The sequence below is a fragment of the Diabrotica virgifera genome, chromosome 6, assembly GCF_917563875.1.
Source record: "Diabrotica virgifera virgifera chromosome 6, PGI_DIABVI_V3a".
In the NCBI taxonomy this organism is placed as follows: domain Eukaryota; kingdom Metazoa; phylum Arthropoda; class Insecta; order Coleoptera; family Chrysomelidae; genus Diabrotica; species Diabrotica virgifera.
The window spans coordinates 84,911,471-84,937,568 of NC_065448.1; the positions used below are offsets into that span (position 1 = coordinate 84,911,471).

A 26,098-nucleotide genomic window follows, 5' to 3' on the forward strand; every position below is an offset into this window, starting at 1 on the left:
TTATTAGGGGAAGGGAAGCAGAACTATTTAGATGTGTCAAACTGTATTAGTTGACATGACATGTACAAAACAGTGTTTATACTTTTTATACATAAGTTAATTATACTAGTTTATAAACCAGTGATGTTGTGTTTACCTTTATTTATACAGGGAGTTACAACTTGTTACGTTTACCTTTATATTTTTTTTGATGGGGAAGTTAAGAAGATTTCGAACATAAAATAAAATATAGGCTGTTCCATTTAGAAAACATAAGTTTGGTCTGCTACTATGTTATCGAACGCCCTGTAAAATTCTAACTAATTTTCTAATATAAAGCTTAAAGTTTGCTACAATTTTTGTTATTAACTTTTATTGCTATCTATTACTATATCGGATCTACTGAGCTTTATCACACTAATCAATCGCCCTGTATGTTTTATCTTAATACTGCTGCTACCCTTAATCACGAATTTTTGTCTCTTATCTTTTTCATACTGTTTTAGAATGTTGTTAAACTCATTAAAAGAAGTAAATAATTGTCCATACTCCATAGTTTTTTTTTCTCTCTGATTTTGGCCTTGGTTTAGAACTAGAACCTTTAGCCACGTAATTGTATAACTTATCACTAAGTCAGGGGAGTAATGTGTAGTGTGTGTGTTGAGTAAGTATCTTGTTACTTTGCAAAGTCGACGTCATTGTCTTTGCAAAGAGACGCTTATTGTATCCGAACGTCTGCGGTCCCTCCGGTGAGTACCGATCCCACAAGGACAGAAACCATATTCATTTATTCATTTATAATAAATGAAAAAATTTCTGACCCTGGTGAGATTCGAACCCACAACCTTTCGGATTTTTTTGATCCAAAGGCAGGCGCTCTTACCACTGAGCCACGGAGGGAGTTTACTTCATAGTTAATTAAAAAAAAAACACTAAACAAATAAAAAATAAGTTAAAGTGTAAACACAACGTGATTAGACAAATTCTAACCACACTTACCCTCACAAGCGACACTTACCACAGCATATTGAATTCCTCAAATTAGCGTGTACCAAAAAACCCAGTCAGAGTGAATGCTAAATAGTGACGTCACTGACTTAATGACGTTTAAGCGTGTACCTAACTTTTTTATTTGCGTACACGTTAGCGTGTACCTAGACACAGCGTTTTTATTAGAGTTAGCGGGGCATGTCACACACTACACAGTACCACAGTACACAGTAAAGTCCAGGGCCCGGATTACGTACACTCGATACGCATCGTATCCGCCATGTTTTCCCATAGCGCCTTACGGGAAAACATGGCGGATACGATGCGTATCGAGTGTACGTAATCCCTATGCTGTTTAAGTCCTGTTTTTTACTGTGACACCTGACACAGTACTTGGACTTGGACGATAGTGTGACGTGTGACGTGTGACGTCCAGTCAAAAGGTTTCCAAACACGCTGTGTCTAGGTATACGCTAACGTGTACGCAAATACAAAAGTTAGGTAGAATCATGATACTATAAATAACAAGATAATATATTGCACATCCGGAAGTCGTGACGTAACTGGAGACCGGCAAGTTCGTAATGGTTCGTAATCATTCGTATGTCCGATTACTTTGAATTGTTCGCGGTTGTATTTTATATTTTATTTTTGACAGTTATTTTGACTGGAATCTCGACACTAAATTTTTTCGAATACATTGAAGTTTAATGTTATTTTGCTAATTGAATAATTTCATCACATAATGCATACAAATCCCATTTAACTTTAACAAGAATTCAAATTCAACTTCCGGTCTCCAGTTACGTAATCAATGCGCGAAGTCGGACGTATTTTGGGTTACGGGAAAATACTATCTCTTTATTTATAGTATCATGGGTAGAATCAAGGCCGCGTCCTACCATCAAATAATTTGATCAAACTGGTTTGAGCAAACTGAAAGTGACAGTTAGTGACGTCACATCCTGAGTGTTCATTGTGGATAATAATGAAAAATTTTAATTTTAAATAAATTACAAACAAGTTAGACAACTCAATACAAAAAATTTGATCAAACTAGACTGATAGTGAGAGCACAGAGACGTCACTTTGACGTACTTCCGGAGTTTGCTCAAACTGTTTGATCAAATTATTTGATGGTGAGACGCGGCCTTTAAACGTCATAACAAATATTTTTCTATCAAACAAACACTAAACATATCAAAATAGCGTGTATCAAAAATACAGTCACTGCCCACGCCACAGAATATATAACCACACAGAAGCGAATCTGACTGTGTTTCCATCAATGAACTGTCAATACGGATGCCCCGTCCCATTCAAATAGTGAAGCAAGATTGACTCCAACATACAAGAGAGAGGTCCTGAGAGAGACAGAGAATTTGTCAGGTAAAATTTGACAGGCCGTATAATATATCAACTTAAATCGGGGAAATGGACCTCATATTTTTTAACTTGGTATCAGGGCTGATAGGCAGTATTTAAAAATTAAGTTAAGTTAATAAAATTTTAAAAAATATGAGGTCTATTTTCCCGATTTAAGTTGATATAGGCAACTGAAATTACACGGCCTGTCAAATTTTACCTGAAAAATTCTCTGTCTCTCTAGGACCTCTCTCTTGTATATTGGCGGCATTAATTTTCTTCATGCCTATTCCATCAGTATTGACAGTTCGTTGGTTTCCATTGATTTTGTTGGGACCGAAATATTTGACCTTGTGCACCAGTTACAGAATAGAACTTGATGTTCTAAGGAATAGACCATTCCAAATTAGGTAATTTTTTTGACAAGTTGTTATTAATTTAATATGAAATATAAAATTTAACTATAAAATATAAATAAAATATAAAATAAAACATATATAAATATAACATTTAACTATAAACAACTGTCACGTCAGTCGCAAAAGTGAGGTTGCACCCATGATACTATAAATAAAGAGATAGTATTTTCCCGTAGCGCAAATACGTCCGAGCTCGCGCATTGGTGATGTAACTGGAGACCGGAAGTTGAATTTGAATTCTTGTTAAAGTTAAATGGGATTTGTATGCATTATGTGATGAAATTATTCAATTAGCAAAATAAAATTAAACTTCAATGTATTCGAAAAAAATTTAGTGTCGAGATTCCAGTCGAAATAACTGTCAAAGATAAAATATAAAATACAACCGCGAACAATTCAAAGTAATCGGACATTACGAATGATTACGAACCATTACGAACTTGCCGGTCTCCAGTTACTTCACGACTTCCGGATGTGCAATATATTATCTTGTTATTTATAGTATCATGGTTGCACCAGTTACGTTGACACATAAGCATGAAAATTATGTTACCGTTTTCGGCAGGAGTTTCATCGCTTCTGTATGGTTATTTATTCTGTGCCCACGCTAAATAGTCGCTAGCTTGATGAAGTTTAACTTTTTTATTTGCGTACATTTTAAGGCCGCGTCTCACCATCAAATAATTTGATCAAACAGTTTGAGCAAACTTGACGTACTTGAGGAAGTACGTCAAAGTGACGTCAAAATTGCAGTTTTTTTTTAAATTCTAAAAATCTGTGCTCTCACTATCAGTCTAGTTTGATCAAATTTTTTGTATTGAGTTGTCTAACTTGTTTGTACTTTATTTAAAATTAAAATTTTTCATTATTATCTACAATGAACACTCAGGATTTGACGTCACTAACTGTCACTTTCAGTTTGCTCAAACCAGTTTGATCAAATTATTTGATTGTGGGACGCGGCCTTTAGCGTGTACCTAGACACAACGTGTTTGGAAACCTTTTTTTGACGTTTTGACGTCACGACTATCGCGGTCAAGCGGTCTAACTGTGTATAATTTTACATGCATCTGATCTGCGACGGAACTGACGTCACATATTGTTTACAATTTCTGACGTGAAGTTGGCGTTGACAGTGTTTTTGTGGTTAATAAATAATAGGGAGTTTTTGTTGCTACGTAACGTACGCATCTCCGTATACGTAAAGCCACTAACGTGTCGTAGAGGATGAACGTTAAAATAGGTAGTTTTTGTGACTGCATTAACGTAACGTAAAGCAAATCGTAAAGTAATTTTTAAATTCCGTTGACATTAAAAAAATAAAACAATGTTCACACAATATACAATTAATATACAAATGTAAAAAAAGATAAATGAATGATGAAATTGTATGGTTTTTATTGCTTCTATTTAAATATAAAAATATTATTTTTCCTTAGGTTAAAATTTTTTTATTTTTGTTTATACCTACTTTTTAGTTGTAAATTATTGTACCTACATCAGAATTCCAGTATAATGTAAATAGTTTGTTCATATTTATTTGAAAATTTTATAGAAATTAGGTCATTTATTTATCAAGTTATTAATTGTGGTGATCACAGTATTTCTTAAATTAATACAAGATTTGTTTGTTTTGCTTTATTAATAGACAACTTGAAAACAATAAAATTTTAAATCTATTATGAAGTTCCAATTTCCAATTACAAACACAGAATAATTTTACTCAATTAGACTAAACCAATAACCAATATAACCTTAAATATTTATAAACGGGTAGTACGCTGATGAAATGTTCATTTGGTAGCCATTGGTAGGTAATCGCCAATCGGGCAAGATCCTCGTGTGCATTCGGTGACTTTCGTCTCGATAGGGATGCGTTCTCACGTACGTATCAGAGCGCTACTTTAGGTAATACGCATCGAGATACGGGAGTTCAACCATTAATGCGCAAGCGTATATGTCAAAAAGATGGGTTACGTTTACGTATTTGTGTGCACAAAAACTCCCTAATAAATATTTTATTTGGTGACATATTTTAATGTAAAATACATTGTAAAACAGGTAACATTATGTATTAAGGAAATATTAGGTTTGTTCCAACATGAACTTTTGGACGGTCCAGAAACCGTCACGAAACTACTTGTACCGTTTGTTGTGCGCATGTTCGTAATTGTATCGCCCAGTTATCGTCCCATGACGGTAATCATATATTTGTCATTTTTGTTGGTGACAGCTTGTGTGCTTTTAGTCGATCAAAGGCTGAAAAACTTTAAAGAATTAAATCCTAGTGCGCAAGTCAGCCCAACCAGCACATTATGCATTTGCCCGATTACTGAAATGATCATCACGAAACCGTCACCGAAAGATCAAAATTCTTGTTGGAACAGTGGGAAGGACGATCCGATGACGATCATATTTTTGTTGGAACGGATTTTGTTTACTGCGCAGAAGCGTTACCGTTTCGTGACGGTTCTCGGTCGTGTTGGAACAAACCTATTAAATCAATAATTTAATGCATTCCTGTTGGTAAATCAAGAAATTATTCCGGAAACCAAGAGTCGGCCATTGTTATGTCAAGTTATTAGCTACTTTTTTCAGCTACTTTGGACGCCAGAATTTTGCTCATAGGTTCTATCCTGGGTGTTTTTATATCAATGATCGCGGTCTTTCATCGATTATCGATTGTCATTTGTTTCGAACTTCCGTCATAACTGTCATAAGTTGTATAATCTGTGTATTAAGGATGCTCGAAACAAGTGACTGTTTTGTTGAAAAGATTGAAACGGTTGCGTTCGGACGACCACAGCGGCTGACTGGCAGCAGAAATCGGCTGAGTGGTTGTATCAAGTTGTATCCAGCGCTGATAGGGAAAGTTTAGTAAATCTCTCAGAGCTGGCTGACTTCCAGCTTCCAGCCGCGTCGTCTAAACGCTACCGCTGGCTCAGCTGTCCAGCCTCTGTGGTCCTCCGAACAGTCCGAACGCACCTTCCAGCGGTGACATAAACGATAAACGTCAAAAGTCAAAGTCTTGAAACTTGAAATGGCATCACAGTGTGAATGGCATATTCTAATAGCCACTTTACACCATGCAACTAATTGCGCAATTAATTGCACAATTTCTTGCAGCAATAGAAATTGCATCGTGTCATACACGAATTGCACAGAAAAGCTGCAACTTGTCCTATTTTTCATGCAATTTTTTCTGCAATTTGGTTATATTTTTAGTAACTTTTAAGGCTACACTGTTTGTTTTGACAATTTTTGACAAAACTAGAGGAACTTTTTACCAATTTCACGCTTCACAGATAACATTATTCTGGTGGATAACTTTAATTATGCAACATAGGGATTAAAGAAACTATATTCTATTTTTATTTCTTTTGTATTTAACAACTTGTCTCCTTTTGTAAATGAATAATATATTACAGGTATACTTTCATTAGGTATTAATTGATTTTGTTATACATAATACATATTATAATTTTCTCAAATTATATTTAACACTGTTACTAATAAACCAAGTATAAAAGTTATACTGAGAATAAATCAGGTATAGGCAAAATCACTACCAATAAACATGGAATAACTTAGATATAGGTTATACTCGGTATAAGAATTTAGTCCAAATTTATTCGCTCTGAGCGTTAACAAAGTGTCAAAGCAAAATCGACCGACCTGCTCATGGTGGCGGTTTTTTGAAATTTTATAAGGACGCTTTGTGTATGTTTAAATGAGACATTTAAAAAAATGTCGTGTCACGCTAGTGATATTATGTATTAATATAAACAGAAAATAAGAACCCACTATAAATTCTTCACTTTCCAATATTGATTATCAGTTTGATTTTGTATGCATAACCTCACTATCGCAGATTATGTCAATAAATATTTATTAACGAAAAAGAAAATATTTTGTTGCACTATAAATTACAGTATAAATTAATAACTAATGAATTCTAACAATTGTATTCGGTTATTATCACTACAAAATAAAATATTCAAGTTTAACAAAATAATCCCATAAGACTCAATGTTAAAACGTCCTTACAAAATCTGACAGCGTATCACGTGACTGTACGTAGAGGGGAGACGCACGGAGCCAATACCGACCCACACCCTTGTTTAAGTCTGGTATAACCTATTTTATGACTGTCAATGTCATCAAAGGCAAAAATATATTATCTTTTGATTTGTTTTGTGAGTAATTATATAGTAAAAAAATGAGTTAAAGCTATTGCGGCTGTCGAAGAAGTTGATAATTTAATTAACATGATAGAAAATACACGAAAAAGGAAACTTTTCAAAGATAGAATAAATCCCTTTTCACAATAGACCGCTAAGGAATTCAGAATTCTTCTTCTTCTTGTAGTTTCATGGCCTCCACCTCTTAGGTACTTGGCCAGGGAATTCAGAATTAAATATCGCTTTGAGGGTGTAAGGTTTTTAAGTCCAGAGAAATAAGGTTTTTATCGGGAAACTTGAGCAGCCAGGTTGCAGATGGGTTTTTTGGGTACTATATACCTAAGACATTATAAATACAAAAATGCCAATCACAATTGGGACGAGAATTTTAGTTATTAACAAATAAGGGTCAAAAATGGCAGTTTTTCGTTTAAATCGCTACAGGCAAAAATGGGGTAATTAAATAAGTATCTTATTTGGGGTATTCATCTTTTAGCAGATGAGCAAAGGTTTAAAATGGCAGTTTTTTAATTTTGGTCCGATGATTTGTTGTTTCGAAAATTGCAAAGTAAGACTAAAATTTCGAAAATTAAAAATTTGCTATAACTTTTGCAAAAATGAATTTAAGACTTGGATATTGCATGAAAAGTTAAGTCAAATAGAAGAAAACTTCAAGATGATTCGTCAATTAGTTTAAATTTTATTCAATTTGTTTCTTCCAAGAGTTCAGAAAATAATAATGATACATAAATTCTGTGGAAACCATATGAAAAAATAACACTGCAATAAAAACTCATTTTTATCATTCCGAAAACAGTTTACAAAAGTAGAGTCAATTTTGGCTTATAAACAATTTGAATAACTCTGTTAATATTGACTGTAGACTTAAATCTACTTTGGGATTTGAAAAGCTGGTATTTTTATATAAACGAATTTTCAAAAAAAAATTTCGCCTAGGTTAATTTGGTTTGTCAGTTACAGAGAAAGATCAAAATTGACATATTTGACACAATATATCGTTGTTCTATGTATTTGTGCAGAAGATTGCGACGTTGCCAAACTATTATTTCGGAATAAAGTGAGAATACTTATATCTAACTTATACCGAGTTTATTAGTAACAAATTATTTTCGTTCTATATCTACCTTATACTTAGGATAACTATTCTAGATATAAATACGGAGTAACCTTAGAATACGAGTGTTTTATTAGTAACAGTGTATAACATGTTTAATCTAATATATCTGATAACCATAGAGGTATCTGATAACGCTGTGTCTAGGTACACGCTAACGTGTACGCAAATAAAAAAGTTAGGTACACGCGAATTAAACTTCATTAAGCCAGTGACGTCATTATTTAGCGTACGCAGTGGCTGCATTCAGCAGAAAATTGTGACGACTAATCGATTACTTAGCGATGTGTAATCGCTAACGATTCTTCTGAATGGTATTCTTTCATGTACATACGAAATAGGTTATGACAACTGTCACATTTTTCCATTTTTGTTTTATTGCTGATTTATTTTATCAGCCTGATTTATATGCCTTCCTTGCATTCAATTCTTGTTTTGTTAAGATAGCAGATAACTTAAAATCAGTCTTAAAATACATGTAAAATACATGATACACTTGTTAGTCACACGTCATACGTCAATCTTGTTTCGTTTCGCTAAGTAATCATATTTCAAACCCGATGTTTAAAATGGCGACCGATAAGTCATCAAATGATAACTAATCGACAATTTATGTGGCATTCAGCAGAAAATCACTAATCGATTAGTCAGCGATTGCGTCTGCTGAATGCACCCAATGACTTTATATTTTGGTACACGCTATTTTGATATGTTTATTGTTTGTTTGATAGAAAAATATTTGATATTATAAGGAGAGGGGAAGGGAAGCAGAACTATTCAAATGTTTCAAACTTAAAAATGTAAAGGCCCCGTCTCACCATCAAATAATTTTATTAAACTTGACAGTTAGTGACACAAAGTGACAGTTAGTGACGTCACATCCTGAGTGTTCATTGTGGATAATAATGAAAAATTTAAATTTTAAATAAAGTACAAACAAGTTAGACAACTCAATACAAAAAATTTGATCAAATTAGACTGATAGTGAGAGCACAGATTTTTAGAATTTCAAAAAACTGCAATTGTGACGTCACTTTGACGTACTTCCTCAAGTACGTCAAGTTTGCTCAAACTGTTTGATCAAATTATTTGATGGTGAGACGCGGCCTTTGTAGATCAATGTGTATATAAAAGTATATTCACGTTAGCGAAATAAATTTTAGTTGACATGAAATGTACAAAATATTGTTAAAGATTTGTTTACTACGTAAGTTAATTATACCAGTTTATAAACTATAAACCAATGCTGTTGTGTTTATTTCTATTTATACAGGGAATTGAACTTGTTACCATTTTCATAGAAAATATGTTAATATTTGTAAATACCCTATCCTATATAACATAATAAACCTTTATATTTTTGTGATGGGGAAGTTAAGAAGATTTCGAAAATAAAATAAAATATAGGGTGTTCCATTTAAAAAAAACATACGTTTGGTCTGCCACTATGTTCTTGAACGCCCTGTAACATTTTAACTAATTTTGTAATATGAAGCTTTAAAGTTTCCTACAATTTTTGTTATTAACTTTTATTGCTATCTATTACTGAGCTTTATCACACTAATCAATCGCCCTGTATCTTTTATCTTAATACTTCTGCTACCGTTAATCATGAATTTTTGTCTCTTATCTTTTTCATACTGTTTTAAAATAATGTTAAACTCATTAAAAGAACTAAATAATTGCCCACATTCCATAGTTAATTAAAAAAACACTAAACAAATAAAAAAAAAGAAACTCTTTACTAATCAATATTAAAATGTGAACACAACGCGATTAGACAAATTCCAACACTCGAACACTCGCGGTATATACTTATTTACCACAGCATACACGTGGCTCAAGTTAGCGTGTATCCAAAAAACCAGTAACAGTGCACGCTAAATAGTGACGTCACTGAATTGATGACGTTTCGCGTGTACCTAACTTTTTATTTGCGTACACGTTAGCGTGTACCTAGACACAGCGATCTGATAACTCTACTCAAAAAATTATGGGGCTAGTACACGTTGGGCCAATCAGTTGGGCCAAGGAGTTGGGCCAACGTGTACAGGACCACTTGGCATGAGTTTGCGATTGGCGGTCAGCGTTGGTCTACAAACCGAATCTTGTCGGTATTTGGTGCACAAATCAAAGGATTTTTGGAACTTGCGCGATCTGCCAAACAGCTGTTTGGTTATGAACACTGAACACGTTGTTGTCGTTGAGTTTAAAATATTTGTTTTCTCTTCTCACAATACTGATACTGTTTATAAGTATTAATTTTAATGTTGTGTTTTAATATGAATACTTTTTTCGGTGTAAAAGCACCGTCGTTTGCGCCATTGTTCTTTAATCACTCTTGTTTGGTATACTTTTCTATAAGCATTGAACGCATTGTACAAATTAATTGCGGCAGCTGCTACAGCCTCCACATCCATATCCATAATCAGAGTTTGTTTTTTGTTTATCCACTAAGAAAGGTTAATGCATACTGATAACTCCACCAACGTGTAATCACCATGTATTCACTGTTCTTACTTGACCCAACTTATTGGCCCAACTCATTGGCCAATTAGTTGGCCCAACGTGTACTGGAGCCATTACATTTATAAAAACAACATAACCTAAAATTTATGGTATGTCAAAGTTTCTGTCCATTTCATGTCAGTTTATGCAAATACTTGCACAGTGTAATCACTTTATAGGGCTTTTCATCGATTGTCGTTTGTTTCGAGCTTCTGTCATGTGTCACAGAATATTAATATATCTACGTCATACGTCTGTGGTTTGTATTAGGGAGTTTTTGTTGCCACGTAACGTACGCATCTCCGTATACGTAAAGCAACTAACGTGTCGTAGAGGATGAATGTTAAAATAGGTAGTTTTTGTAACTGCCTTAACGTAACGTAAAGCAAATCGTAAAGTCATTTTTAAATTCCGTTGACATTTAAAAAAATAAAACAATGTTCACACAATATACAATTAATATACAAATGTAAAAAAAGATAAATGAATGATGAAATTGTATGGTTTTAATTGCTTCTATTTAAATATAAAAATATTATTTTTCCTTAGGTTAAAATTGTTTTATTTTTGTTTATACCTACTTTTTAGTTGTAAATTATTGTATACCTACATCAGAATTCCAGTAGGTATAATGTAAATAGTGTGGTAATATTATTTGAAAATTTTACTGAAACTAGGTCATTTGTTTATCTAGTTATTAATTGTGGTGATCACTGTATTTCTTAAATTAATACAAGATTTGTTTGTTTTGCTTTATTAATAGACAACTTAAAAACAATAAAATTTTAAATCTATTATGAAGCTCCAATTTCCAATTACAAACACAGAATAATTTTACTCAAATAGACTAAACCAATAACCAATATAACCTTAAAATGTTTATAAACAGGTAGTACGCTGATGAAATGTCCATTTGGTTAATATTTTCACCAATAGCCATTCACAATTTCAGAAGAACAGTGTTCTCAAATTCCAAAATAGTACGCTTTGCTTTCGATATTTCGAAACTACAACCCTAAAACGTAGGTCTACAATAATAACACATGTTTACAAAAAAAAATTTGACTATTTGACGAAACCATATGACTAGGAAGTTTTTGCGGTCGCTGATCACGAATCCGGAGTCCACTGACCTCTATCACGTCAGGTAAAGGTCATTTCAAGGTCAAATCAAGATAAATCGACAAAATCACTCTGAAAAAGTATATTAGGAGGTTTTTGTAACAAACAAAATATGTAACAAACTCTAACACTGAAGTAAAACACTTCTACGTAATAGGTATATTACTTAGAAGTGTTTTACTTCTGTGTTTTTTTACATATATAATTACACATATAATTTTACACATTTCAATGTTTATAGCTAAAAGAACTCGTGCAATACCACATCAGAGAAACAATATTTTAATTTTATTTCTGTATTAAAATTCCCAACGGTGCATGATAGTTTTATACTAGGTTTGTTCCAACTAGCGGTCAAACCAGTTAGAAACTATCAGAGAATAGTTGACCAGCGCGAGTAGAGGAGATAGCACTGATGACTGTAGTATGTTCTTGCACTGACCAACTGTTTGCTGACGATTTCTGACTAGTTTGACTGTTGGTTGGAACAGACCTTCTGATTCATAGTTTTACCAGTATATTTATCAGTCAACGGTTTTACACTTTCTGAATAATTTTTTGTACAGAAAATACCGTTTTGCCAGTCAAGACCGGAAAGTGAACGTTAGGGACCGGCAATAGTTATTTTCCTAACAAGTGCGGAAAGTCATACTTTTCCGCACGCGGTTGCAGTTTGCCGAACGACGCGAAGCGGAGATTTTGCCATTTTGCATCGCAAATTTCATTTGTAGAAATTTGCGATATATTTTTGGAAATTTTTATTGTTTTAAGTTATTTTTAGGGTACCTATAACTACAATGATATTATTATGCATACAATTATGTTGCCTCTCAGATTTAAAATGCGTTTATCTCGAAAACCGTTGAGTTCAGCGAGATAAATCTAGCATATCTTTTGTAAGTAAAAATTTTAAGAGAATAAAAGTTTTGATTCAAAAAGTATATAGAGTGAGTAATAAAAAAATGAACCTATCAAATGAGCGGTGAAAGGCATAATATGTGGCGCCCTCTGAATAATACCTCATTTTTCGTGGAAAATTTAGATCTCTTGTCACAAAAACCCCCGCTTACCAAATTTCGTATTATTATCCCATGCCTGTTAGTTTAGGAAATATTCAAGAATAAATAAAATAAAAGTTTAACTTTGACACCTTGTATTTCGGTTATTATCAACTTTCGTACTAAGGTAAGTTAGCTTAAATCGACCTATTTTAACCTCAGAAATCTAAGGTTAAGCTACGGTCCTTTCCTTACCAAACACCCTGTATAAGTTTCAACTAAATAATCAACATATCTATCTAAAATTTCATTTTCTGGTTTGCATGACATTAGGGAGTTTTTTTGCACACAAATACGTAAACGTAACGCATCTTTTTGACATGTACGCTTGCGCATTAATGGTTGAACTCCCGTATCTCGATACGTGTTACCTAAAGTAGGGAGTTTTTGTGCACACAAATACGTAAACGTAACGCATCTTTTTGACATATACGCTTGCGCATTAATGGTTGAACTCCCGTATCGCGATACGTATTACCTAAGGTTACGGGCTGGTACGTTAGGTTCATACGCATCCCTATCGAGCCGAAAGTCACCGAATGCACACGAGGATCTTGCCCGATTACCTACCAAATGAACATTTCATCAGCGTACTACCTGTTTATAAACATTTTAAGGTTATATTGGTTTAGTCTATTTGAGTAAAATTATTCTGTGTTTGTAATTGGAAATTGGAGCTTCATAATAGATTTAAAATTTTATTGTTTTTAAGTTGTCTATTAATAAAGCAAAACAAACAAATCTTGTATTAATTTAAGAAATACAGTGATCACCACAATTAATAACTAGATAAACAAATGACCTAGTTTCAGTAAAATTTTCAAATAAATATTACCACACTATTTACATTATACCTACTGGAATTCTGATGTAGGTATACAATAATTTACAACTAAAAAGTAGGTATAAACAAAAATAAAACAATTTTAACCTAAGGAAAAATAATATTTTTATATTTAAATAGAAGCAATTAAAACCATACAATTTCATCATTCATTTATCTTTTTTTCCATTTGTATATTAATTGTATATTGTGTGAACATTGTTTTATTTTTTTAAATATCAACGGAATTTAAAAATGACTTTACGATTTGCTTTAAGGCTGTATGACACTATGCATTTTCTTGTATCATTTCTAATATCGTTTCTGATATCGTTTCTTGTATACATTTTCTTGTATCATTTCTTGTACGTACATTTGTGCCCTGTATGACACTATGCAAGTTCTTATATCGAAAATTGTATGAAATTCGGCACGTGATTGGTCGAATTTTTGTTTGTCACCCTGTGTCACGTTATGGTAGTACTGCATACTGCATCTACAGCTACAGCTGATTTTGAAGATTTTATAAAATTTATAAACTTTTAATTAACATTTTAATGTTAACCAGAATTTTACGTTGACTGTTTGAGGTTGATTATTTGTGTTTTTATTTTGTTTTGATATTTGTGCTAAAATATTTGCATTAGAATTATCTTCAGTTTGATCCAAATTAGGAACTATTGTATTTTCGTCTATTAAAAAATTATGCACCATGAAACCTAAATTTATAGTATGAACTTTACTAGGAGATAAATATATGGTTATTAGTAGAACAGTAGTCCATACCAAACGGTATATTAAGTATCAATAAAAGATTTATAAATAATACCTACAAAAACACAAATAAATTCATCAATACATTATCCCATTTTCATTTCAGCCGCCATTATGAGTAAGTAATTATGACATTTTAGATGTTTTACCAGCAGGTTTTACGTTTTTGCTCTTTGCGCAGAAATTGGCGGAGTTCTTGTACAAGAATCTGTGTCTGACTCAAATTCTTGTATCGTTTCTGATATCGTTTCTTGTATCTGTTTATGACACTATGCATTTTTTTGACATATCAGAAACGATATTAGAAATGATACAAGAAAATGTGTCATACAGCCTTTACGTTACGTTAAGGCAGTTACAAAAACTACCTATTTTAACATTCATCCTCTACGACACGTTAGTTGCTTTACGTATACGGAGATGCGTACGTTACGTAGCAACAAAAACTCCCTATTGTATATACCAATAACGTATTTCGTAGATATATTAATATTATGTGACACATGACAGAAGCTCGAAACAAATGACTGTGAATGAAAAGCCCTATTGCAGAAAGCTAGTTGCAACTTATAGGGCTTTTCATTCACAGTCATTTGTTTCGAGCTTCTGTCATATGTTGTATACTCTGTGTATAATATTAATAGGTTTGTTCCAACATGAACTTTTGGACGGCCCAGAAACCGTCACGAAACTACTTGTACCGTTTGTTGTGCGCATGTTCGTAATTGTATCGCCCAGTTATCGTCCCATGACGGTAATCATATATTTGTCATTTTTGTTGGTGACAGCTTGTGTGCTTTTAGTCGATCAAAGGCTCAAAAAATTTAAAGAATTAAATCCTAGTGCTCAAGTCAGTCCAACCAGCACATTATGCATTTGCCCGATTACTGAAATGATCATCACGAAACCGTCACCGAAAGATCACAATTCTTGTTGGAACAGTGGGAAGGACGATCCGATGACGATCATATTTTTGTTGGAACGGATTTTCTTTACTGCGCAGGAGCGTTACCGTTTCGTGACGGTTCTCGGTCGTGTTGGAACAAACCTAATATACACGGATTATACGACATATGACAGAAGCTCGAAACAAATGACAATCGAGGGCTGCAGAAGTTCTTGCTGCAAGAACTTGTGCAATAAATGTCGCAATTACTTGCATCGTGTAAAGTGGCTATACGCTGTGAGCTTCGCTGGTGTCGCTCCTAGCGGTTACTAATCCAACTTTTACCGGTAATTTTTAAATTTATTATTTAATTGTTATCGCTTAATATTTACAACGCAAAAAAGTAATTAAATTGTAATCGATTTTTTTAAGATTTTTCTAATCATTTTGACGTTCTATTGATAAAATATCAATTTCTTACTTCGGATACTTTGACAATAATCGTGTAGATGGCGCTAAGATTGTAATAGATTATTTATAATTAGATATTACGGAATATTAAAAAAACTTAAATTCAGTATTTAAAACGTAAGTATATTTAAGGTAAAAATATATACCACAGCTTTGACCAACTAATATTGTTTATAATTAATGTTTTTAATTTTAATTTTAAATTAATCACTTTGACCAGTAAACGTTTACCATAGAAGAGTGGGTTTACAAACTTGTCACTACTGGCGTTCACGAATTTGTAAATATCCCCTCTACGTACGAGCTCACAGCGTATAATAGGGCTTTTCATCGATTGTCATTTGTTTCGAGCTTCTGTCATGTGTCACATAATATTAATATATCTACGTCATACGTCTTCGGTTTGTATCTTTGGTAATACGGGTAATACAATAATAGGGAGTTTTTGTGCACACAAATACGTAAACGTAACCCATCTTTTTGACATATACGCTTGCGCATTAATGATTGAACTCCCGTATCTCGATGCGTATTACCTAAAGTAGCGCTCTGTACCGGGACTCTGTAACTTTTATAGCGAAAGCGTAAGCGTGATTTCCGAACGCTTTCATCAAGTTATACTCTGTAAACTGCTGTCGGATGACGCCGGCAATACCGAATGGAGTTCGGAAGTAAAGCGAAACGTGATTATTTGTGGTTTCGTTTCACCACGTTTAGCGCTTAGAGTGACGTATTACAAGAAGAAATTGACAATTTTACTTGGTTTTGAGGTTGTTTTTTACCACGTTTCGTTTTTTTGGCCGTTGTTGTTTACAAATACATAGTGTACTTGAGTTTTCAGTTTTCACAAATACATTTTTTTAACATAGAAATATATATAATGTTATCCATCAACGGTTGCAATTCATTAAAAAGGTAATGGAATAAATCTTTATTTAATCTAAACAACTCTATGAATCGTAAATCCGGCAAACCAAAATAATCACTTCTATCCCTTAAAAATCTACCTTCTTCACGAAGCAGCCGTAACTGATCCCTACGTTCTTGTTCGTCGAAAATTATTAAATTTATAGGCAACATTTTATTTAATTTCAACATTAAACACTTGTTTTTGTTTACCTTATGCTTTTTTGGAATTATAGGTTAGTTAAATCTGTCAAATATGTAGAATCACATCACATTTCCACAGGACGGAGTTTATCTATGGCATAGAACAAGACAATTATTACAGAACTCTAAAATCTTGAAACGACGTGCTGTGTTGCCGTTAATTTTTACCCAATCGTTCGTTTCAATTCGGTCCAGTTCGTAGAGTATTGCGATAGTATAGCGAAGCGAAGTCACACAATACAGAGTACGATTCGAACTGAACCGTTGCTTTGCTACGCTTCGCTACGACTTGCTTACGCTTTCGCTATAAAAGTTATAGAGTCCCACTGCTGATACGTACGTGAGAACGCATCCCTATCGAGACGAAAGTCACCGAATGCACACGAGGATCTTGCCCGATTGGCGATTACCTACCAATGGCTACCAAATGAACATTTCATCAGCGTACTACCAGTACCCGTTTATAAATATTTAAGATTATATTGGTTATTGGTTTAGTCTATTTGAGTAAAATTATTCTGTGTTTGTAATTGGAAATTGGAACTTCATAATAGATTTAAAATTTTATTGTTTTCAAGTTGTCTATTAATAAAGCAAAACAAACAAATCTTGTATTAATTTAAGAAATACAGTGATCACCACAATTAATAACTTGATAAATAAATGAGCTAATTTCTGTACAATTTTCAAATAAATATGAACAAACTATTTACATTATACTGGAATTCTGATGTAGGTACAATAATTTACAACTAAAAAGTAGGTATAAACAAAAATAAAAAAATTTTAACCTAAGGAAAAATAATATTTTTATATTTAAATAGAAGCAATAAAAACCATACAATTTCATCATTCATTTATCTTTCTTTACATTTGTATATTAATTGTATATTGTGTGAACATTGTTTTATTTTTTTAATGTCAACGGAATTTAAAAATTACTTTACGATTTGCTTTACGTTACGTTAAGGCAGTCACAAAAACTACCTATTTTAACGTTCGTCCTCTACGACACGTTAGTGGCTTTACGTATACGGAGATGCGTACGTTACGTAGCAACAAAAACTCCCTAATACCAATAACGTACGATGTAGATACAGTCGGAAAAATAAAAGAATACCCATGAACAATTACATCAATCACTTATTTTGTATTTGCTGTCTTTTTCTATAAATAACAAACGTTTGTTAGAAAACGACAGCAAATACAAAATAACTGATTGATGTGATCGTTCATGGGTATTCTTTCATTTTTCCGACTGTATATTAATATTATTTGACCAATTTGACACATGACAGAAGCTCGAAACAAATGACTGTGAATGAAAAGCCCTATAGAATAGAAATAATTCTAATAGAAGAAATGGTTTATTTTATATTCTAAGGGCCTATTAATTATACGACATTATACACAGATTATAAAACATACATATTCAATAATTGTAATTATTATATTATAATTGTACATATAGAAACCATCGCTTGGGTTTAATTATTAAAACTTGCTTAATCAAATGGAAGTGAAACAAGAATTTAGTGAAGACACCTGTAACATAGAATTTTTTTCTAATAAACTGGATGATGCTTTTATAGATAGCTTTAAAAATGATATTAAAGAGGAGCCGAGTAGAGAAACTACATATTATGATACATTTCATTGTTTAGACTTAAAGGAATTTCCCATAAAGACTGAATTAGAAGATGAAAATCAACTTGTACCATTTGAAGAAAAACAAAACAATAAAAAGGGTAAGAAAATAACAAAAATTCGTATAACCACAGAATAACTAACTAGTGGTATAGCTAACTACTTGTTTATAACACAACAATTTTAAGACAATAAGTTTAACTTACCCATAAAAAGTTCTTCTATTATCCAGGTATTTACTTTAATTTACAATCTACTCAATAGAGGGTAATTAGTAAATGTGGTATATAGGAATAGGGGTTGTAGCAGGTACCATCCATTAATGGTTCAATGTAAATGGCATTTGTCCTCTGGCCAGAGTTGTTTCAATCTCCTTTCTATCCACTGTGCTAGTGCACTAGTGCTTCCTGCAATAGGGCAACTTCTAAAATTGCATTTTTAGGATTCATATTGCAAATAAAAAATAAAATAATGCTTAATACACTACTGATTATACACTGTGGCCGTGGGATGAGAGAATATATCACATGAAGCGTACTGTTTTCACAATTGGGCTATACTTAGTCAACTGAACCACCATCTAAGCAGACAAGTGTATTCGCTTTATAGAGGGAGGATAATTAGGAGGCTAGAAGGAACTACAGCACATGTAATTTAACAGGAAAAAAGTTGTATGCAAAATTCTGAAACTGGTAGAGAAAATCTCAAAGGGACCAATGTCGGGGTAAGAATATAGAGATTTCTTGGTCATGGTTTTTTAGATCTTTGGAGTTCTCATTGACTTCCCCATTATTTTGCTATTTTATATCAAGGGGTTCGAGCGAAAACCTGATAAATACCAAAATTATGAAATCCGGTATTTTTATTTCTGCTGTAGTAAAAACATGTCTCCTACCACTAGTAAATGTTATTATTTGATATTAACATTTTTAAGCACAATAACTAATAAAAACCAAACATGGTAAAAACCGTAAACTCATATTTTTAAATAGCACCAACCTGATATATAACTTTACTGATAAAAATACTTTGATGTAAACATATCTATAATATGAGAATCCGGTAGAATCATTTATCTTCTTTTTCCTGTGTAAAGTTACTAATTTTATTAGAAATATTTCTAAGTTAAAAACTGATAATTAATTTTATCGGAGATGAAGATTACAAAATGTTCATTTTGACAAAATATATTCATGCGAAAATCCGATAAATAATTTTAGACTATGATAGTTTATTAAATTTCAGCACACTTTTTCCTGTGAAAACCCAGTAAAAGATGGCGTAAATTGACAATTGAATATTACGAAAACAAAAAAAGCGGTTAGAATGGGGCCCATATTTATAATGAAAAACAAACTCAGAGCTTCCAAGGTACCACAGCAAATCAATTGTAGTAAATTTAAATTTAAGTGTACTGAAAAGTTGTCTGAAGACTATTGAAACTCTGTAGAAATTACTGGAGTCTAGTAGTAGTAGTCTAGTTAGTGATGGGTAAATACCCGGTAAATATATTTTGGGTAAATACCCAGGGTTTTTACTGGGTGTTTACCCAACTTGGGTATTTATATGGGTTTTTTTATTAAAAAATTAGTTGTTAATAAAACAAATTTTTTTCAAGAAATTGAAACATTAACACATATTACGTACTAAAATCTAAATCACTGAGATTCTCATTCTCACTAGCTGTTGAGCTATCATCTCTATACGGGATATACATCTCACTGATCTCACTCTCATTTTCACCCTCACCATCGCTAGTATCATCGCTGAGGTCAATATAGTCATTATTTGGATTTGGTGTCTCTTCAGCTTGGCCTGTTGTCAATTCATCAATTTCACGTTTTCCTTTTTCGTTTTCATGTAGTAATTTCCAGTTGTGAGCCAAAATATGTAATTTTCCCAGACCTAGTGTTTGTCAAACGATTACGTTTTTTATTGTGATCCAACTGAACGTACTGAACGATCTTTCAGTTGCTGCAGAGCTAACTGGAGCTGATAATATGCGAACAGCAACTTCCGAAAGACGACTACCTTTGCAGATTCCTTTCCACCATACCAATGGCGATACTGATGCTGCAGAAATCCATACAAATTCTTTTTTCCATAGCCCATCCTTTGCTATATAATTGGTTAAGTCACTGGAAGCCGAAGTGGCAGGTCCGTGAACTTAGCCAGAAAAAGTTGGGAAAAAAAAATGTGATCGATGGCATTCGATTGTCCATTGATTGTCCACGTTTGTCCACCATTTTATTTCGTTAGTGCACCCATCAATTCTTTTTTATAAACAAAAATTTTTTTTCGGGCTAACTTCACAAATCCACAAATTTTCGAATATTTAAAAAAACTCTTGCTATATTGTTTGTCCATCGTTTGTCCATGTTTGTCCACCACATAATTTTTTTTGTCCACCCTCTGATATTTTTAAAATAATTTTTTTTTATAAATATATAATATATTGCTTACGGATAATAGAACAGTACCGCCGAAAAAGTACTTCAGACATTAGAATGAATGTTTATGCGGGAGCAGAATCTTAACTACCCATTTGTCTACACCCTTGCAGCGTTTGTCCAACCCCTTAATGTGCAAAACAACCCCCTTGAAGACTTTAATTTATTTTTTTTAATTCTCAACCCGGGCCAAATTCACGTCCGCTTAAAAACGCATTTAAACGTTATTTCAGGTTCAGAATCACAACTACCCGTTTGTCCACTCCTTCGCAGCGTTTGTCCAACCCCTTAAAGTGCGAAACCAACCCCCGGTTATTTGTAATTATTTTTTAATTCAGGCTAACTTCACGTCCGCTTAAATGCATGTTTAAACGTTAATTCGGGGCAGAATCTCAACTACACGTTTGTCCACCCCTTCACAGCGTTTGTCCAACCCCTTAAAGTGCGAAACAACCCCCCTGTTAATTGTAATTATTTTTTTATTTCTTAATTCGGGCTAACTTCACGTTCTCTTAATAGGCTATTGAGTATGTACTATAGAAAGGAACTACAACGTTAACGGGGTTTTATTATTTGATATGGTCAATGAATCTCTATATATGAAAAAACCGCGGAGTGCTACCATTTAGAGTGGTGCGTTTTTGAGAAATGGCTGAATTAGTCCCTGGGCACAGGTTACATTAGGGTGAGTTCCATGCACTTTTGGTACAAACATACCTACATAAAAATTGTTTCTGGTTAAATTTCCTATCCAAATATAACTTTTGAAAGTCAAAGATACTTTTTTTACAAAAATATATTCAAAAGAAAAAGCACAAAGAAACCCAAAAGAAAGAAATTTTGTTTTTTGTCCCATAACTTCTGTCCACGGGGATATAGGTATAGACATTGCTTCACAGAAAAAAAAGTTACATATTTTCTCTTTAAAATGATGTTTGGTAGTGGTCATTAGGATTTACAGTTTTCGAAATATGATTTTTCAAAGTTCGCCACTCACAGCAATTTTTGGCAATTTTCCTTGTTATTTCGCAAATATTGTTCTGTAACTTTTTTCTACGCAACTTTAGGCATATGCAATGGTACATGTAAGAGGAATAGAAATCAATTACCTTTAAAATGTTCTACCGTATAATGTTGTACGACTTCTTTTAAAGAGGTTATCATTTTCAAGATTTTATACTTTTAACGAGTTTTTATATTTTTTACGATTATTTTTTAACTTTCCCATATTCCCATTATAACTTTTTTTTTTCTACATTTAGGTATATATTATATGTATAATAAAAATGAAAGCTTATTCTGTTTTATAAGTATTATAAAAAATTCCAGGATTATTTTTGAATAAGATATGCTTTTTCAAAATGTAATAAGTAGGTATGTACTTGCAACGATTTTTGATTTTTGGATTATTTTTTAAATTTATCATTATAACTTTTTTATGTGATTGTGTGTTATGATTAAATCTTATTTTTTATAGGTAATACTTTCGATCCACTTGACTCGGCCGGGCAAACTTCAAAATATGGATTAATTTCAATATTTGCTGTCAAAGCTCCTGCACCACAAGCTTTGCTTGAAAAAATGGCATGTGAATGTACCAAAGGATCTACAAAAATCTGCGGTTGTAGGAAGATAGGAATTAGTTGTTCAATATTCTGCAAAGGGTGCATGTGCATGGGTACTAATTGTGGAAACTAAGATAACTGAGGTATCAGAGGAAGATATTGAAGCTAATGCTAACGAAGAGATGGACTTTGATTTTGAAAATTTTTTAAATGTCAACGTTTAAATAATTTTAATTAAAGTGATGTTTTCTAAGACTAATGTTTATGTAATTTTTGTAAAAGAAATTATTTTAAATAATACAGCTAAAAAATATCAAAGAATCACTTGGTTTCCATTATTTAAATATAGATGATACACCATTTTAAAGAACAGAAAGTAAGCTCTCTTTATTGAGCAATATATAGTATATTCATGTACAAGAAAAAAAAGTTATAGTGACAAATTTAAAAAATAATACTAAAATCAAAAATCGTTTCAAGTACTTATTACATTTTGAAAAATAATATCTTATTCAAAAATAATCCTAGAATGTTTTGTAATACACCATTTTAAAGTTAACAAAATAAGCTTTTATTGTTATATAATACAGGGTGTCTGCTTAACTTGGGACCATATGGGAAACTTCTTTAATATCAATTTTACGAAAAAAAGTCATTCTTTATAAAGTGCTCTGCATAGTCTAAAACCTAGGATGCAATCATCAGATATCAAATTTTGTCAACAGTATACGAGGTATGTCAAAAAATATGAATTTCGCTCAAGAGCAAACCACTTTTATATTTCAAAATATCAAAAAATTTTATAATGAAAAGTTATTTGTAATTAAAAACCATATTCAAATATGCAATAACAGCCTTCTACTTGAAAAAAAAAAATTCTAAAATTTTCCTAAATTACCGATTCCGAACATCATTTTTATTTATTAGACATGTAATAACTCTTTTATTAATAATTTTAGGAAAAAAAGTTATTCTTCATAAAAATCTGTACATGGTCTAAACCTCAAGATGCAACCATCAGTTATCCAAGTTTGTTAATTTTATACGAGGTGTGTCAAATAATATGAATTTAGAAAGAATTTAGAAATTCACAAACCTCGTGACACACCTCGTATAAAATTAACAAACTTGGATAACTGATGATTGCATCTTGAGGTTTAGACCATTCACAGATTTTTATGAAGAATAACTTTTTTTCCTAAAATTATTAATAAAAGAGTTATTACATGTCTAATAAATAAAAATGATGTTCGGAATCGGTAATTTAGGAAAATTTTAGAATTTTTTTTTTTTCAAGTAGAAGGCTGTTATTGCATATTTGAATATGGTTTTTAATTACAAATAACTTTTCATTATAAAATTTTTTGATATTTTGAAATATAAAAGTGGTTTGCTCTTGAGCAAAATTCATATTTTTTGACATACCTCGTATACTGTTGACAAAATTTGATATCTGATGATTGCATCCTAGGTTTTACACTGTGCAGAGCACTTTATAAAGAATGACTTTTTTTCGTAAAATTGATATTAAAGAAGTTTCCCATATGGTCCCAAGTTACGCAGACACCCTGTATAATACCTAAATGTAGAAGAAAAAAAGTTATCATGAGAAATTTTAAAAATAATCGTAAAAAATGTAAAAAATAATATTTTTTTATATTAGGTATCATACAATATATAATATAATATTATATTATATATACTATATATCATATATTATTATATAATATATAATATATTATATAATAATATTATTTTATTTTTATATTATATTATAAAAATCGTTAAAAGTATAAAACCTTGAAAAACCATAATCTCTTTAAAAAAAAAAGTCGTACAACGATACACAGTAGACCATTTTAAAGATAATTGATTTCTATTTCTATTACGTGTACCATTGCATATACCTAAAGTTACGTAGAAAAAAGTTACAGCACAATATTTGCGAAATAACAAGGAAAATTGCCCAAAATTGCTATGAGTGGCGAACTTTGAAAAATCATATTTCGAAAAATATAAATTCTAATTACCTCTACTAAACAACATTTTAAAGAAGAAATATGTAGGCTTTTTTTTCTGTAAAGCAATATCTATACCTATATCCTCGTGGACATAAGTTATGGGACAAAAAACAAAATTTCTTTCTTTTGGGTTTCTTTGTGCTTTTTCTTTTGAATATATTTTTGTAAAAAAAAGTATCATTGACTTTAAAAAGTGATATTTGGATAAGAAATTTAACCAGGAACAATTTTTATGTAGGTATGTTTGTACCAAAAGTGCATGGAACTCACCCTAATGTAACCTGTGCCCAGGGACTAATTCAGCCATTTCTCAAAAACGCACCGCTTTAAATGGTAGCACTCCGCGGTTTTTTCATATATAGATGTCCATTGACCATATGAAATAATAAAACACCGTTAACGTTATAGTTCCTTTTAGCTATCTTATTTTGAATATAATCAATAGCCTATAAATGGGTATTTAAACGTTAATTTGGGGGCAGAATCCCAACTACACGTTTGTCCACCCCTTTACAGCGTTTGTCCAACCCCTTAAAGTGCGAAACGACCCCCATGGAGATTGTAAATATTTTTTTATTTCTTTATTCGGGCTAACTTCACGTCCGTTTAAACGGGCATTTTAACATTAATTCGGGTGCAGAATCACAACTATCCGTTTGTCCACCCCTTCGCAGCGTTTGTCCAACCCCTTAAAGTTCGAAACAACCCCCCTGTTGTAGTTATTTTTTTATTTCTTAATTCGGGCTAACTTCACGTCCGCTTAAATGCGTGTTTAAACGTTAATTCGGGGGCAGAATCTCAACTATCCGTTTGTCCACCCCTTCACAGCGTTTGTCCAACCCCTTAAAGTGCGAAACAACCCCATGTTAATTATTATTATTTTTTTATTTCTTAATTCGGGCTAACTTCACGTTCTCTTAAATGGGTATTTAAACGTTAATTTGGGGCAGAATCCCAACTACACGTTTGTCCACCCCTTCATAGCGTTTGTCCAACCCCTTAAAGTGCGAAACGACCCCCATGGAGATTGTAAATATTTTTTTAATTTCTTTATTCGGGCTAACTTCACGTCCGTTTAAACGGGAATTTTAACATTAATTCGGGTGCAGAATCACAACTATCCGTTTGTCCACCCCTTCGCAGTGTTTGTCCAACCCCTTAAAGTTCGAAACAACCCCCCTGTTAATTGTAGTTATTTTTTTATTTCTTAATTCGGGCTACAACTACCCGTTTGTCCACCCCTTCGCAGCGTTTGTCCAACCCCTTAAAGTGCGAAACAACCCCATGTTAATTATTATTATTTTTTTATTTCTTAATTCGGGCTAACTTCACGTTCTCTTAAATGGGTATTTAAACGTTAATTTGGGGCAGAATCCCAACTACACGTTTGTCCACCCCTTCATAGCGTTTGTCCAACCCCTTAAAGTGCGAAACGACCCCCATGGAGATTGTAAATATTTTTTTAATTTCTTTATTCGGGCTAACTTCACGTCCGTTTAAACGGGAATTTTAACATTAATTCGGGTGCAGAATCACAACTATCCGTTTGTCCACCCCTTCACAGCGTTTGTCCAACCCCTTAAAGTGCGAAACA

At 32.5% G+C, this 26,098-nt stretch overlaps 1 protein-coding gene across 1 annotated transcript in view; it reads left to right on the forward strand.

The window, feature by feature from the left end:
• The first annotated feature begins 18,132 nt into the window (after positions 1-18,132).
• The window catches only part of LOC126886552 (zinc finger protein 583-like), a 35,815-nt gene continuing 27,849 nt past the window's right edge, over positions 18,133-26,098 (forward strand). The window contains exon 1 of the mRNA XM_050653507.1: positions 18,133-18,569. Coding sequence (XP_050509464.1) covers positions 18,335-18,569 — 235 coding nt within the window. The 5' untranslated portion in view covers positions 18,133-18,334. The remainder of the gene's footprint in view (positions 18,570-26,098) is intronic.